At 46.3% G+C, this 16,769-nt stretch overlaps 1 protein-coding gene across 3 annotated transcripts in view; it reads right to left on the bottom strand.

The window, feature by feature from the left end:
* MARK3 (MAP/microtubule affinity-regulating kinase 3) overlaps positions 1–16,769 on the bottom strand; it is a 91,741-nt gene that overhangs the window by 13,256 nt on the left and 61,716 nt on the right. For all 3 annotated transcript variants that reach the window (XM_006879054.1, XM_006879053.1, XM_006879055.1), the window contains exons 6-13: positions 13,720–13,776; positions 11,737–11,973; positions 11,428–11,547; positions 11,079–11,178; positions 10,701–10,813; positions 10,102–10,255; positions 7,274–7,488; positions 5,661–5,764 (exon numbers count right to left, since the gene is read on the bottom strand). In XM_006879054.1, the coding sequence (XP_006879116.1) occupies positions 5,661–5,764; positions 7,274–7,488; positions 10,102–10,255; positions 10,701–10,813; positions 11,079–11,178; positions 11,428–11,547; positions 11,737–11,973; positions 13,720–13,776 (1,100 nt within the window). The remainder of the gene's footprint in view (positions 1–5,660; positions 5,765–7,273; positions 7,489–10,101; positions 10,256–10,700; positions 10,814–11,078; positions 11,179–11,427; positions 11,548–11,736; positions 11,974–13,719; positions 13,777–16,769) is intronic.

The following is a 16,769-nucleotide window of genomic DNA, read 5'->3' on the forward strand; positions in this document are numbered from 1 at the left end:
TCACATTCTTTGGGCATATGGCCAGGAGAGATTGGTCCTTGGAGAAGGACATCATGCTCCGACGGGTGGAGGGACAATACAGAAGAAGACCCTGTATGAAATGGATTGATACAGTAACTGGGGCAATGTGGGTTGGTGTGTTGAAATTAGTGAGAGTGGCTCAGAACAGGGCAGGGGTCAGAGCTGTTGTACATAGGGTTGCTATGGGTCACAGGTAACTTGACGGCACATAACAATAATAATAATGAAAGCTGTCTTTGTTGAGCATATTCTAAGTACAATTGCTTCACATCTGACGCTCCTACTCAGCCTCTTTTCTGACGTCCTTGTGTTGGACCAGACCTTCGGCTAACAGTGTGCTTGCTCCTCTTTGCTAAGACATCTGGGAGACAAGTGACGAGAACAGATCCCTATTCATGCCCATCCCCAAAACGGTGCTACAACAGAATGTGGGAATTATCAAACAATATGAGGAAGAAAGTGGCATCAGGCTAGGACTGGAGGAAGACTGATCAACGACCTGATACAGAAAGAAGCAATCCTGCTTGTTCAAAGTGAAGACGACTTGAAGTACTTACTGATTAGCAGCAGGATTATTGCCTTCAGTATGAATTACAGCTCCAAGATAAAGAAAACAACTCCCTCACAACTTAATAAACAACATTATGATAAGAAGGAGAAAGGATGGAGATTGTCAACAATCTCATTTTACTTGGATCTTCAATAAACATCTATAAAATATTAACACCATGGAGGCAATTACTCTTTTTTTAAAAATTTTATTATTTTGTGTGTGTGTACCGTCAAATCAGATCTGACTGGTACAGGAGGAGATTGCCCCTCCTTCCCCGGCAGAGCATCTGGTGGATTCGAACCATGCACCTCTTGGGATTGTAGTTGCAGCTTCTTGCCACTAGGCCACCAGAGCTCCCCGGCAGTTACTCTTTTAAATAACTAACCATGCAAGATCAAAAAGGCAGCATTTGCCTAAGGATAGTCCAGAGTCTTAACAGAGATGAGAATGACAGGGAGGAAGCAGGCAGGGTCAAGTTATATTGTGGGTATTGTAATTAATATTACAAAATAAAATGTGGAAGAATGTCTCATTGAGGGAGCTCTGGTGGCCTACTGTCAAGAAACTGCCCTGCAATCCCAGAGGTACGTGGTTCAAATCCACCAGATGCTTTGCTGGAGAAGGAGGGGCTATCTTGTCCTGTACCAGTCAGATCGGATTTGTGCACGAGTGCGTACACACACAAATGCCTCATTGAAAAACCACTTTTCTTTTTAGGCTTTCACTCAAATCATAATTAGGAAAAAACCTTAAATTACATTTTATAATGGACAAACCTCTTCCCAAGGACATATTTAAAGTACTAAAGAGGAAAAATATCAGTTTAAAGAGTAAGGTGTGCCTGATTTAAGTCACGATCCAGGAAGTTATTAAAAGAAGATGGAAGGAATATACTGAGTCACTGTATTGAAAAGAATTGGAAGACACAGAAGAATTTCATGAAACAACATATGAGCAAGAGCCTATGGTGATGAAAGAAGTAGTTCAGGCTGCTTTGAAGGAAATGGCAAAAAATAAGGCTCCAGGAATAGATGGTATACCAATTGACATATTTCATTTAACAGATGCTGCCATGGACGTGCTCACCAAGTTGTGCCAAGAAATCTGGAGAACGACCACTTGGCCAACTGACTGGAAGAGATCGATATTTGTTCCTATCCCAAAGAAAGGTGACCCAACAGAATGTGGAAACTACAGAACAATCTCACTGATTTCACATGCAAGCAAGATTTTACTGAAGATTATCCAAAAACGACTGGAACAGCACATCAACAGAGAACTACCAGAAGTCCAGGCTGGGTTTAGAAGGGGTCGTGGTACTAGGGATATTGTAGCTGATGTTAGATGGATCTTGGCTGAAAGCAGGGAATACCAGAGGAATGTCTATCTGTGTTTCACTGACTATGCAAAGGCATTTGACTGTGTAGATCATAACAAACTGTGGCTGACTCTGAGAAGAATGGGAATCCCAGAACACTTGATCGTTCTAATGCGAAACTTATACTTGGACCAGGAGGCAGTCGTCAGAACAGAGCAAGGGAACACTGCATGGTTCAAAATTGGGAAGGGCGTATGCCAGGGATGCATCCTATCTCCATACCTTTTCAACCTATATGCAGAACAGATTATCCGGGAGGCTGGGCTCTATGAGGAGAAATGTGGGGTCAAGATTGGTGGACGATTTATCAACAACCTGCGTTATGCGGATGACACAACCCTGCTTGCTGAAACTGAGGAGGACCTGAAGCGCCTGCTGCAGAGTGTCAAGGACTTCAGCCTACAATACAGATTGAGGCTCAATGTCAAGAAGACAAAGATTCTCACCACTGGACCAATTGGCAGCATCAGGATGGATGGTGAAGAGATTGAGATTGTACACAGCTTTAGTTTGCCTGGGTCCACAGTCAACAGTCTTGGCACCAGCAGCCAGGAAATTAAAAGGCGCATTGCAATGGGAAAGTCTGCTGTTAGGGACCTCTCCAAGGTACTGAAGAGCAATGGTGTCTCTCTGGAGACTAAGGTGTGCCTGATACAGGCCATGGTCTTCGCAATCACCTGTTATGCATCAGAGAGTTGGACAATGACAAAGGAGGATAGAAGGAGAATTGATGCCTTTGAGCTGTGGTGCTGGAGAAGAGTACTGAGAATACCATGGACTGCTAGGAAAACAAACAGATTTGTCCTGGAAACGGTTAAACCGGGTGGCTCCTCGGAGGCAAGGATTCTGAGGCTCCGTCTAACATACTTTGGACATGTTGTGAGGAGAGACCAGTCCTTAGAGAGGGACATCATGCTTGGGAGGGTGGAGGGACGGTGCAGGAGAGGAAGGCCCTCTATGAGGTGGATTGATTCAGTGATTGGGATAATTGGGATGGGAGTGTCGGAGACAGTGCGATTGGCACGGACAGAGTGGAGTTTAGGGCTGTTTTGCATAGAGTCGCTATGAGTCACAAGCGACTCGACGGCACATAACAACAACAACAACATATATGCATATGAAAAGTTTAAAGAATTGTGGTGTGGGTGAAGAATACAGAATCTATTACAGACTATCAAAAACCAAACAAATCTGTCTTGGAGGAAGTGCAGCCAGAGTGCTCCTTCAAAGCAAGGAGGGTGACACTTCATCTTCCATACTCTGAGATAGAAGCACGAGTCCTAGGAGGAGCACATGAGGCTTGATCAAGCAGAGCATCAGTGAGAGGGAGGGAGACTCAATGAGATGGACCGAGTGATGCAGCAAGAGGCTGAAGCTCAGCACAAACAGCGAGGGTGCACAGGGTCGGGCCCGGCTGGGTTCTGCCTACACAGGGTCACTGTGAGGTAAGAGTCAACCTGATGGCACTTACAAACACACTTTTCCTCTACAGAAGATTAATGCAATTTTTTTCCACTGTAAAAAGATAAATCAGAAGTATGACACTAATAAAAGAAAATATACTTATTACAATCAATGATACAACCTGAGAAAAAGTAACTGCAAGAGAGATGGCAATGGGTATGCCCTGGTGCAGCTCTGAGCTACACACTGTGCTCGGGGCAGGACCACAAGCACGTGCTCCTGGTCTGTTGAAGGTGCATGCAGCCTGTGTCTGATCCTCAGGGTCACAGCCCAGAGAACGTGGTGGGAAGTCAGTCCTTGATTTACTGAACAGGCAGGCTCCATTCCAATGACTCCGTTGTAAATAAGTGATGACAGAATTGGAGTATTTTAGAAAAAATTTTTTAATATTATTGCCCTTTTCTATCATTATCTTTATAAACCTATTCTTTTGTCTTTGGGAGTTGGCATGATAATACTATCAGTAAGTTACATGCTGAAACACTGTATGTATTACATACTCCTAATAAATTCAGGAGCCCGGGTGGCATACTGTGTTCCGTGTGGGACTGGTGCTGGGAAAGGCCAGCAGGACGAGCACATCAGGGGAAGGAAAAAAGGGGGCAAGTCCCATAGAGTCAGCAACTCAGAAACCCAGTGGAGGCCTGCTAGGAGTCAGAAGGCAGTGGGAACATGAGAACTGAGGTGAAACCAACAATTTGTCAATAAAGGAGCATGCTCTTCGGTCAGAAAAGAGTAGACAGGCAAGTGGATCTTTCTAAAAACCCACAGCATGACCATCAGAACTGCACCTGAGGAACCCCCACCTACTCTTCAACTCTTGGCAGTCTGAGGGGTGGGAAGCAGTTGGGTGAAGGAAGAGGCCTCTGCCTGGCCTGCCACACCAGCCAGGGATTAAATGGCTCCTCGACTAACAGGACTGAAAGGAAAAAGAAATCGTACAGCTTGACTTCTGAAGGTCACTGTCAGCGGAAAAGAAACAACTTGAATGGGGACATAGGATCGTGCCTGGCGCAGTCGGTGGCCCAGGAACAGAGAGCAAGTGGGTGTGAATGACTCAAGGGCCTCTTTTCTGGGGCTCTCTGCTTTTCCTGACTCTTTCTGGCAGCTGTGGGTCTGGTCCCCCCGCCCCCCATACTTTCTCTTTAATTTATTGAGATTTTAATGAAAGTTTGTAGAGAACTTGGATTTCCATTCATTCATTGTTGCACATTTTCCTCCCTGTCCCTCTCCCACGGTGGGTCTAGTTTTGCCATCACGTTCCAAAAGACAAAGGACGAGAGAACGCCTGCCATGGTGGGAAATCTAATCTACACAGACGGAACCACGCCACCAACCAGCTTACTCCTTTTCCTGTCTCTCCCAAACCAAGTCTGCCTTCTGCTCTGGACCTCACCGCCTCTGCTTACTCCCTAACAGTGTAGCCCAAGAGAGGCATTTGCAAACTGTCTCCACTCACTTGAAGTCATGCTCTTCGTACATATGCCTGCCCCTCAACCAGACACCACCATTCAGAAAACTGCACCCAAAATGCCTGCTCGCCACACTGTAGCCTGCTCACCAGTGATTCATTACTCTATAAAGTAATTTTTCATAGTTCATACAGCAGAGAAGGGCGAAATGGAACTTAAACTGGGAAAACACACTCAAATGGCATACTGTTCTAACAAAATCTTCCAAACTGCTAACAAACTGGTCACTTAGAGTTGATTCCATTTCGTAAGGACCATGTGGGCCCAGCTGTGCTCCCTGCCTTGGTGGACCTCTCCCCTAGCTCCAGATACTGCTCAATAATGGCCTCCTGGGGACCAGGGGGCATGGGAACACCAACAATTTCCAGCACACCCCTGGGGTTTAACCAACATGTTCAAGCATCAGAGAATGGGGGAGTCTGGAGTCCTGGCATCCAGCTACATACGCAAAACAAACTCACTGCCATCGAGCTGGAAGTGACTCATGCAGGTGGGCCTCCAGCGGCTCTGCAGGAGGCTCTGAACTGCATGAAGCAGACAGTCCACCGTTCTCTTGCTCAGCTGCTGGGGGACTCGAACCACCAGAGAGGATGACCTTTAGGTCAGCAGCACAATCCCCACCAACTGTGCCGCCAGAACTCCCCAGCCACGTGCCAGCATCCGGCACTAGTTTACCTTTAGAGAATACTTACTGCTATTATCTGAATTTCAATGGTAAAGTTGAGAAGCTCCCACTTCATTTGGAGAAAAGCAGACACGTAAGGTTTCCTACCTGTTTTCTTTGCCGTTCTGAACGACAGAGTGACGATGAGCAGAGGTTCTCTCACTACAGACATAAGTGTTCCTCCTTGTCATGCCACCAGATGCTGTGGTACTCTGTCAAACACAGAGAGGATCTGTCTTAGAAAAACTGTAGTCATTCTAAACCTAACTTATTAGTGTCAAAATCCAGGCCAAGAGTAATCGTTTCAGATCATTTTAGTTTTCCTAACATTTGAGGGCCTAACACTACTGATTAGATACAGTACAATGACTATTACATAACTTATTTACCTAAACATAAACATGAAGTTTAAAGAAAACCAGTCGGTGGGTGAGCGCTCGTGGCTGCTAACAGACACTAGGAAGAGCCTCTGAAGGACAGTGAGCTCCTTCTGAAGGACACGGCAGCAGCAGCTGGCCAGCACATGTCTGACTCAAACACAGCAAGGGGCGTGCTGGTGGTGCTGTGAAGACAGCGGCAGAAGAGCAAAGGGCTCGCGGCAGCCCCTCTACTGCCCTCCCCGGGAATGAAAACACAAGTGGCTATGGCACTGAGACGTTAAAAACCGAGACTGTGATAATCAACAAAATAGTAACTGAGTCAGAGCAAAGCAGCAGCAAGGAACAGGAACAATGAAGGCATGTCATCAGATGAAAGCAGGCTCTAAGCCATGACAATGGACACCTACATGGAGAAGCAGGTCCCACAGACTCACTGAAGATCCACTTGCCAAACCACAATCATGTAGCTAAGGGTTCTTTCTTTCTAAACAATCCACGTTATTGATGGATAACGGGGTGGGCTCTCATGAGGTGAGGTGCCAAGAGGGAAAGGTGGAACCACAGAAGTGGAGAAGGGACTTCTCCAGCAGCTCATGCTGGGTCAGAAGGCACACACCAGTATGTGAGAAGTTTTAGAAAGCTCAACATATTCAATTCAACTCACTGAACTACTTAGGGACTATCTGTGCCTGAGGGGAACTCTGGTGGTTTACTGGCAAGGAGTTGTGCTGTCAACCCAAAGGCAAACGGCTGTTCTGAAAGAGAGATGGGCCAAGTTCTGTGCAATTTACAGCCGGATCATCTGGAGGGTGAGCTAAGGGCTGGCTTCAACCCCGCGGCCCAGAAGACCACCTGCACCACCTGTGTGTGGGGAGATGCAGTTAAAGAGAAGGATGCAGGTCAGCAGTGTCACCTTAGGTAATGACCTCATTCTTTACCTGTGTGAGGACCTGCACTCCAGTAGGATTAAGCAGCAGGTCTGCGGGGACCGAGAAAAACATTGAGCACTGCCCTGGGCTGTGAGAAAGATGCCACCAAAGCTGCTGGGAATCAGTCCTTTTAGGGTTCAGGTCACACTCCCCTTTATAGCATTTTGCCCAGATGGTCCTCAGTCACCTTCTGTGAACTTCATCTCACTCCTCTGTTGGACTCTCCCTCAGTGCCTGACACACCTAGGGCTCAACAGATGTCAGAAGGCAGAGGACGCAGGACCAGCTCAAGAGGAGATCATGAGGCAGCAGCAGCAGCCAGGGCTACCTCCCTACCGGAGCCACTGGGCTCAGGAGGGTCCCATGGGGAAGGGCCATGGCAGCCAAGGCCAGGTAGCTAGCCTGCACTCACACTGGGCACCGTGGAGCTCTTCCTGCGCTCGGGGATGGCCGCCTTGTTGGGGTTGCTGGCAGTGCCGAGCATGGGGCTGGCTGGGGCGATGCCCTTTCCTCCAACGGTGCTGCTGCTCGACTTCCGGGCAGGAACCCCGTCTTCTTTGAGGTCACTGTCTGTGCTGGTCTGACTCCTCTTCGGATACGCCACAGCAGAAGGAATAGCTGGTCCAGCTAAAATAAAGTTTACTTTTTACAATTCAGAGACAGCATTGTACTCTACCTTGTCAAAGGAAACACTTTAAGAGCTCATAAAAAAGTAGATAATATCCCGACCCAGAGACTATTTACTCATTATTCCCTGACACACTACTCTTTCCTCACGATTCCCCACCACTGACCTTCTACCTCTGGCAACACAGCAAAGGGAGCCACTAGCCACACGACTCCCCCAAATATGTTCAAGGCCGAGCCGAGTGTCTGCTTCCCACACTGGAGCAGAACAGTCTTTTTATTTTTTTGTCTAAGAGATGCATTCACCTCTGAATAGAGCAATACAGATTTTTTAGACCATGTCCTTACGCTTCAGTTTACACTTCTTAAAAAAATCTTCTAAGAAGCTGATAGGTCTCTAAGCATTTTATGTGTTTTCAGGAGCAGAGAGGGAAAACATTCTACTTGGAACAGGATCTACAAATACAGGACGCAGAGCTGACTGTGGAAAGGAAGCAGGGCCTGCACTGAGCCCACTCCACAGGAGCCTCTGAGGGTGGTCTTGCCCTCACTACGGTCCCAGCAGCATGGGAGCGCTGACCTGCGAGAGGACGTGCCAAGTCCATGGCAACCTTAACAGAACAACAAGTGCTCAATAATGATTCCGAAGTGGAAGAATTTTTAATATTTCAGGCCCACAAAAAGGTGGAGACAGGAGAGAGGATTCTATTGAGAACTAGATGAAAAAGAAACAAAGGCTTAATTTTATTTATGGGAGGAAAGAAGGTAATGTTTTGAATGGACAATCTGAATACATAAACCAAACCATTAGCCAAGTGGTGGTATAGTCCAGAGGGAGCCAGCCACTAACTGAAGGGCTCCTCTGTGGCGGCTCGGACCCTTGCGGGGCTCCCATGGGAGAATTGGGGGTTGGGGGAAGGAGTCATCTCTCATGAGATTTCAAGTCTCTCACAAACCTGCTGGAGGCTTAGCTGTGAGTCGGTTTTGACTTGATGGCAGTAAGTTAGAGGATGAAATTACCATTAGTGTGAATGTCTTGTCACTATCATAAGAACTACACTTTAACTGTCAGATGACTATTGACTTGTTATGAAACGTTTATGATTTGTATTGCTGCTGCTTGCTGTTGAGTCAGAACTGATCCACAACTGTCTCTCCAGAGGGTTTTCAGAGGCAGTTAGCGGCACAAGAGACTGTCCCTCCTCCTGTGATCTGTATTAATACCAAATCTCTCCAGGCCTGCGATACTGAAGGGGCTCCAGAGACAGCACCCTCACCAGTACTTGCACCGACCGGCTGTTCACAACCCAATCATGTGCCCCCATCTACTTCTCGTGTGCATTCACTTCTGCACAACTGCATCATGCCTGTGCACCTGTGTCCCCAGCTGTCAGGGCAGGCAGCCCAGTCATGGCCACTGCTCTTGGAGCCCAACCTCTCTGACCTCTGGAAGGCAGTAACTGCTCTCATCTCCATAGTAAGGTCTTTTCAAGGCCCCGATGCGGCACAGCCACACAGCATGTCACTGTCTGTAGACATGGGTATTATCTTGTCCCCACAGCATCACACGGCAGCACAGATCAATGAACGGGACACTGGAACCCTTCAGTTTGTCATTTCTGCTATAGTAGGTCATCTGACGGATTCAAAATGGCCAATACCAGTAATTTTCAGCTATTGTCTGGGATACTGTTGATCTGAAATGGTCCTTTTTAATATTTACAATTTCCAGTTTTCTTTGATTCATAGTTTGTACCTTTCATGTTACAAGTATTAATGGACGTTTATGACCGTCTCATTTTGAGTGAGGTCACATTAGGTAAATGAAGGTCCTGAGAGTTTTTGACTCTATGTGTGTTAAATCAAGTACACTCTGCTTTGAGAAGGCAGCTCCTCCTGCGTTGTCTTTGCAGTGGCTTCAGATCTCAGGGGCTCATCTTGTGCTATCATATCTGATAACGGTGACAATGGCCCGTTGCTTTCCAGGATACTATATTTTCTGGACCAACTCTTCCAGAAGCAGTTCTCCAGGACTTTTTCCCCCTCTTCTCTCTCAGTTTGAAAGCTTACTGGAGACCCATCGAATATGGTGGTGTCTGACATTCCAATGGCACTAATTACACCATCACAGCAATCCCCAAGCCACCTACAGTACAACATGCTGACAGACAGGTGGGTGGGTGTGTGCAGAAATGAGACTAATTTCAATTAACACACTGCCGCACACTTTTATATTGACGACCGTGCTTAGAAACACATTCTGCTGTCAAGGAAAAAAGAAATTCCTTAGTTCAAGTGCCCTGTAGCCACATGGGTTAACAGCTCTCCTTACTGGACAGCAGAGATGCAGCACATGCTCTGTCACGGCAGACAGATGTGCTGGACAGAGCTGCTACAGGAGGTTGACACGACACTGAGTTGGGGAGGAAAGTGAACAGAGCTGCAAGAGAAGCAGGGGTCCTGCAGGGCAGTCGGCGTGGCTGCCACTGATAAAGAAAAGACTTGGTAGGAAAGTGTGCAGGCTTCCCAGGGAAGTCATGGCCAAGGGCCTGACGTTCGAGTGAGTGGACGGCCAGGAGGGAGACAAGGCCAGCTCCTGGCGCACGGACTTACCGTGGTCACTATACCGCCTCTGCTTGTGGCTTGAGGAGGTACTTCTCTGCACCTTGTGGTGAGGAGACTGGCCCGTGTTGCTGTGGAGGTCACTGCTCGGCCTAACCTTAGCAAGTGAGAGAGTGCTGCTAGAACTGGAGTCACTAGCATCCAGCTAAGAGAGTGAGAAAAACAAGAGCAAACCACAACACGAACCCCAACGGTTCATTAGGACACTAGTCTTGCAACTTCTGCTAACATCAATTCATTCACAAAGATGTGCACTGAACAAAATTACAGGTCTAAACAGGACCTTACTGTGACCTTCTTTCATTGCTTTCTCAGATATCATAAAATGGGCTACTTTCCATAACATGTAGTGATATACATTAACTTATGAGGGAAAGCCAAGTTCGAGATGACAGCCACCAGCAGCCTTAAAAACACGTGTTCATAATGGTCACAGAACTTAAGACATACTATTTACAGTAAAGTTAAAAGTGCTATAGCGAACACGTTTCATGTTATATATATTTAAAAAACAGAAACTAAGAGGACAGTTTCTAGAAACTAGCAGTTTATGACAGAAACATTTGAGCATTTCCTCTGATTACTCTTACCTCTGAAGACTTTCTTCCCAACAACAAATACGTAGCTGTGATCTCATCGTATTTCATTTTACTAAGAGATTCCTGAATTTCTTCTTGTGAATATCCCATTCCCACCATAATGTCTAGAAAAAAGGGAGAACAGGTTGTGTGTTTTCTTTGGGTAAGAAATCACATGTCTCAGGGTAAAAGAATTTCTCTTATTTGACCTGACACATAGTAAAACACAAATCAGCAGTTTAACTTTGAGTTACTGGAGGTTTACAGGAAACGGCAGAGAAGGTGCCAATGAAGACTCACCAAGGAGCTTGCGCAGCCTGGTCTGGTGGCAGAGCCACTTCTTGGCAGAGCCCACCCCTGGCAGGGCCACGCACAGGCATGGGCACTTACCTATTCTCTTCTGGTCTGAGATGTCTAGTGCTGGTTCTATGAATGGTCTCAATTCATCTTCCTCGTGCCCCGCATTGATCCACCTGTCCTTCATGATTTGCTGGAAAGGAGAATATGGAGTCTAAAGGAATTTGTACAGATCACATCAATAGGCAGAAAAACTGGTTTTCAATTTTTCATTGGTTATGTGGTTCAAAGGTGAAACACAACTTAGCATCTTAATTCCTGCTTTGAGAATATGAACACTACTTTTAAAGCCCCAGGAAAAGAGTCTATGTCTCAGAAAACAAGCTCTAAGCATGTTTTAAAGCTCCTCCCAACTGGGCCACGTTCTCTGCGGGGTGATTACCTCTAGAGTGCCACGTCTGACTGGGTTTAGCACCAGGAAACGCTTGAGAAGGTTTTCACAGTCTGTGGACATGTAGAAAGGGATTCTGTACTTCCCTCTTAGTACTCTTTCTCTCAGTTCCTTTCAGGGAAGGAGGGCAGAGAGGAAAGACACTAGTCAATCAACTTCTAGGTTATAAACAAAACCAACCAAAACATCTTACTCACTGAAAGCCCATACTATTTGAGATCAAGTTACAAACATTAACCCATATTCTTTGATAAGGTCCTCTTCAATTCTGAAGACCATGGATGCAATGGCTTCCTGTACCTTTAGGTTCTGTCCATCGAAAGGAAGTGACCCACTGACTAGCGTGTAGAGAATGACGCCCAGGCTCCACACGTCCACCTCGGGCCCGTCGTATTTCTTGCCCTGGAAGAGCTCTGGGGCTGCATATGGAGGACTGCCGCAGAACGTGTCCAGTTTACTGCCAACAGTAAATTCATTGCTAAAACCAAAGTCTGCTATTTTAATGTTCATATCAGCATCTAACAATAGATTTTCAGCCTAGAGGGAAAACATCAAGACAAAATAAAATTTAACCAAAGTATAATTGGAATGGTGATAGTATTAGGCATTTCATAAAAGTTTTCTGTAATGATCTTAAGTTTATAGAACTCCATGAATAATATGAGAAAGCATTCTTCCCAGGGAAAAGGACAAGGAGATAAAATTAATCCGAGCACAAATTTAAACATTCAGTGTTCCACAATCAAGGCAAATTTGAGATCTCTTTCAATTAAAAATAACAGACAGCTTTTTACAGATGCTCTGCTGGAGAAGGAGGGGCAATCTCCTCCTGTACCAGTCAGTTCCAATTTGATGGTACACACACACACTAATAAAAAAAAATGTCAAAAAACAAAAACAAATATAACACACAGCTTTTTAAATATAATAGCTACTTGACTCACTGAAGAGAGTCACATGTCCTAGCAATGGCTAACTAGCTGCAAAATGGCTGTGCCTGGTAAGGAGTGATCATAAAACCATCACCATACAAAGTAGTCACGTTCATTTATTTCAACAAGTACATACTATGTGGCTACTTACAGCCTGAGTTATAACAATGTCTGGAGATAAAAATGGTGAACAAGACAGCTGTGGGACTAGCAATGAAGGTTCCAGAAGGCACTGGAGAGAACGGACTCTAAGTCCTTGCTTAATGGACCAGAAAGCATAGCTAACCACAGTGAGTGGGCTGGATGGAGGGCATTTCAGGAAGAACCGGGAAAACCCAGAGCAGAGAGAGATGTCTGCGTGAGGCAGTGAGGCAACGGGGAAGGGAGAGAAACAGAAAGCAGGTCAGAGGAGGCCATGGCTGACTCCTGAAGGGCAGGGAAGTCCGAGTGCTCACACCCACGCAAGGCTGGAGCAGGGAAAGGAATTCTTATTTATGTTTTACTACCATCCTGACCACTACACGAGAGGCCAGCCAAGCAGCTGCCAAGGTACCAAGTGAAGGATGAAGGAGTGGCAAAGAGGACAGAATGACCAGGCTGGAGAAATACTCAGAAAGCAGGAGGGCATGGTGCCTGGACAGCTGACTAGGAGGGAGGCTGAGGGGATAAAGAAACATCTGACCTCGAGGAAGGATGCAGGTGTCTGAAGAGTGCCAGTGTGAAGAGGCCCTGAGTCAGTCAGTCCGGTCCTGGGTCCTAGCTATTGCACAGAGGTGGTCACTGAAGTACTGAGTGGATGTGAAGACCCAGGGGTGGGTGCAGAGGACAATGAGAGAGAGTGGGGAGCAGAATCAGTGCTGTGAGGGTGAAGGGCCTGGAAGGGCAGGAGTGTGTCTGGAGAAGAGGGTAAAGGCTTGAGTCGATGCAGGGGAGTGCAGAAATGCAGGCAAAGCTGCTTGCTGAGGGAGTGGAGGGACAGGAGAGAGGAGGAGGAGACCCGGAACAAGGGAGACAGAGGCCCCTTCCCAGTCACCAGAAGAGAGGCAGAAAGGACGGTGCAGAGGCAGTGAGGTCTGAGGCCTCCTGCGTGCAGGGTACTGACTGCCGTGAAGAACGGTTCTGGCGGGACCAGAGAGCATCCCGCGCACTGTGCAGTGAAGGTGTGTTCTGGAGGCCCCGCAGTTCCGTGTGTGGTGAGGATTTCCAGCACAGATCAAGAGCCAACTACAGTAACTAAGACATAAAACACTTCTCATTAATAAACCACTTTTGCTTTAGGATACCACTGTTACAACACTGAGTCTTTTCCTCCTCAATCCCACCGATGGTCTGTGCCCACCCAGCTCCTCACCTTGAGGTCTCTGTGAACAATGTGCTTCTGGTGGCAGTACTGCACCGCTGAAACAATCTGGACAGGAATGGGCAAAGCGGACAGTCAGTGCCAGGTTACTCACATGTAGATGAACACACTGCAACATGCTCACACATGCAACATAGCTGGCCAGCACTCAAGATGGCTCTACGCTGAACCCAACAATTTTTCAAGCTTTGGGCTCTTCAGTCTTGATGAATTCTGGTGGATGCTCTCCTGAGTCTAGGGTGAGAAGTCACTATCCTATGACGTTCTAGTTGTTCTGGAGTACGAAGCAGGACCCAAATACAGGGATGAAAACCAGAACGGGACATAATCTCCCACTGAGAAAACAAGGGTCGCATGCAGAACAGACAGCAATAAAATCTCCCAAGTGCAGAGTCAGAAACAACGGTGTCCAGTTCAAAGATGGGCACAAGACATCTCTTCTGATTCTCCCATTGCAGGCTCTAACCTGTAACTTTCCTATTCCAGTACACTCCCATTTTACACATTTGGGTCTGTTCTAATTTGTGACACTGGACATGAATGAAATGGTTCAAAGAGATTTGAAGCCCTGCAGCAAATGGTGTGTTTTTAAATTAGTCAACTCTTGGCAGGCTGCGCTTGGCCCCCGGCTCGGGGTGAACCGTCGTGGCCCTCAGGAGCAAGAAGGCAAGCAGCTGTAACCCAAGACCACCAGTAAGGTGATAAGCGTCCTCCCTTCCCCCCTTTATATCTACGCCCCTGTTCAGCATGAAGAAGCCAGAGAGTCGGCATCCAATTCCCAAATCAATAAGACAGTTGGTTTAATTACTATTGGAAAATGCTTGTCATTCCTCTGTAGCATCTGGTCCCCACTGGACCCTCATCATTTCCTTCACCTGCTCCCCCCACCGACTAAACTGTGCAGCTCTGCAACTGCATCCTGGCCCATCCTCACCCTTCTGCCCCCAACCCTCACCTCCTTGTACCCCCAATATGTTTTTCCCAATAAAAAAAATATTAAAAAAATCAGTCAACTCTTAACTGTTCCTGTCATTAGCAATGTTAACAACACAACTGTTTTCTAGACTTATTAGTGAACTTTCAATCAAAAAGTTTGCTTTTTCTAATTATAAACATTTATGTGCTCATAATAATAGGAGCTTTAGGAAATATGTACTTATATCCCTGTATTCCAACCAGTTTAAACTACATCTCATTATCCTAGTATTGATGTATGCTGTTGCGATGGAGTCGACTCCTTGCTGACCCTCCAGTGGGTTTTCAGAGACACTGGGGGAGACCACCCATACTTTCTCCAAGGATCAGCTGGGATTCAAATCATATTCCTTTGAGACTGCAGTGCAGCTTCTTACCATTAGGTCACCAGTACTGCCTAACCTAGTGTATCTGTGTTTAAATATATATAATTATACAAATCTAAAACTGAGGTAATAATAAAAACATTGTTTCTCCAAATTGTCACTGGTTTTTACTTGAAGGCCACCTGTATCCTCCACGCTCAACATAAATTCTCAGAGCAGGTGTTCCTGGTGCCCCTCTGCATAAGCAGCAAGGAGAAGGTGGGCTAGAAACCGGACCAGATGACAGTAACATCGGGGCTCACTAAACAGTCTCCTGGTGTTTTTTTTTTGTTTTTATTTTATTTTACTATTTTTCGTGTGTGTGTGTACCGTCAAATCGGATCTGACTGGTACAAGAGGAGATTGTCCCTCCTTCTCCAGCAACGCATTTGGTGGATTTGAACCGTGCACCTCTGAGATTGCAGTGCAACAGTCTCCTGTTTTACAGAAGCGTCTTTTACTCTGGATCACCCTGCTGCTAAATCCTGTGAGCAAGAGAATCGAAATAGCTCCTCTCTCCTAAAAACAAAAAATATTAGCTCAGAAACTATCTTTCTACTGTCTGAGCCAAACACCTTGGTTTTTTCCCTCAAATGAAAATTTCCCTTGCAAGTTATTCTCACATTCCTCTGAATCAGATCCAACAATTTGCTGCCCTCTCTCAAAAAGAAGAAAGGCTTTACCTTCCTGTATAAATGGCTCCAAACCAACCTGGTGAGACAGCAACTTGGAAATGATCAAGGTAAGCTACTGCCTCTCTGCATGCTGCTCTTCAGCCAGAGAAGTTCTCTTCCCAAAGGCTGAGAACCTGGGTGTTTTCCAGGTTAGAATCCACACTGTCCACTTCACCTTCTGACATGTAGGAATGAATGAAAGCAGCTTTGACCCACTAGGGTGTGAGTCAAACCAAGGAGTCAGGGATGTACCTTCTTCCTTCAAAAGGTACAGGGCTTAAACAAAACCCAAAAGCTGCAGAACCAGTAACTGGTTGGAAAGGTGGAGGACCCCAAGGAAAAGGCCTGCTGACAAAAAACGAGTGAGCACCTCTCAGACATAAACAGAAAAACATGTTTTCTGTTAATTAAGGTGGTGATGATTTGTAAGCTCGTGGAAGGCATGACAATCAGAAGTCACAAGTGGACACACCAGTGTCATACTTGGTCTTTACAGGTTTAAATCAAACGGACTGGCAAGGAAAGAGGGAACATTAATAGGAAGACTTAATTAAAATTATAACTGAAAACATACACATAAACAATCTCTCCTGGTGCAACCAACAAGTTCCTAAATAAAGGCTTCTACATTTCCGCAGAGAATGAAAATCACCATTGGAATGACTGCCTCAAGCTTTCAGGACATATCCCTTTCCCTCTAGTGGCTAGGCCCTACCTAGGGAGGTCTGCAGAGATGACAAGGGAAGGTGGTGTGGTTCAGCAGTGAACCGTGAAGGGATGTGGCCACAGGGCAGCCTCTGCTGCTGGCTGACACCGGCTCCTCTGTAACGATCAGTAAGCCACACATGTATTTGCAACAGAGGCATCTGAATGGGCAGAGATTTAGGCTGTGGGAGGCAAAACCCTCACACAAGGTTCCTCCACCTGCCCCCAATTTATTAAAAATAAGGGTCCTTGGTGAAGTGTCTGTTCATATCCTGTGCCCAGTTTTCAATTGGATTATTCTCCTTTATCTTGTTGTGGTGCT

The sequence above is a fragment of the Elephantulus edwardii genome, unplaced genomic scaffold (assembly GCF_000299155.1).
Source record: "Elephantulus edwardii isolate Elephantulus edwardi_28Jun2011 unplaced genomic scaffold, EleEdw1.0 scaffold00002, whole genome shotgun sequence".
NCBI lineage: Eukaryota > Metazoa > Chordata > Mammalia > Macroscelidea > Macroscelididae > Elephantulus > Elephantulus edwardii.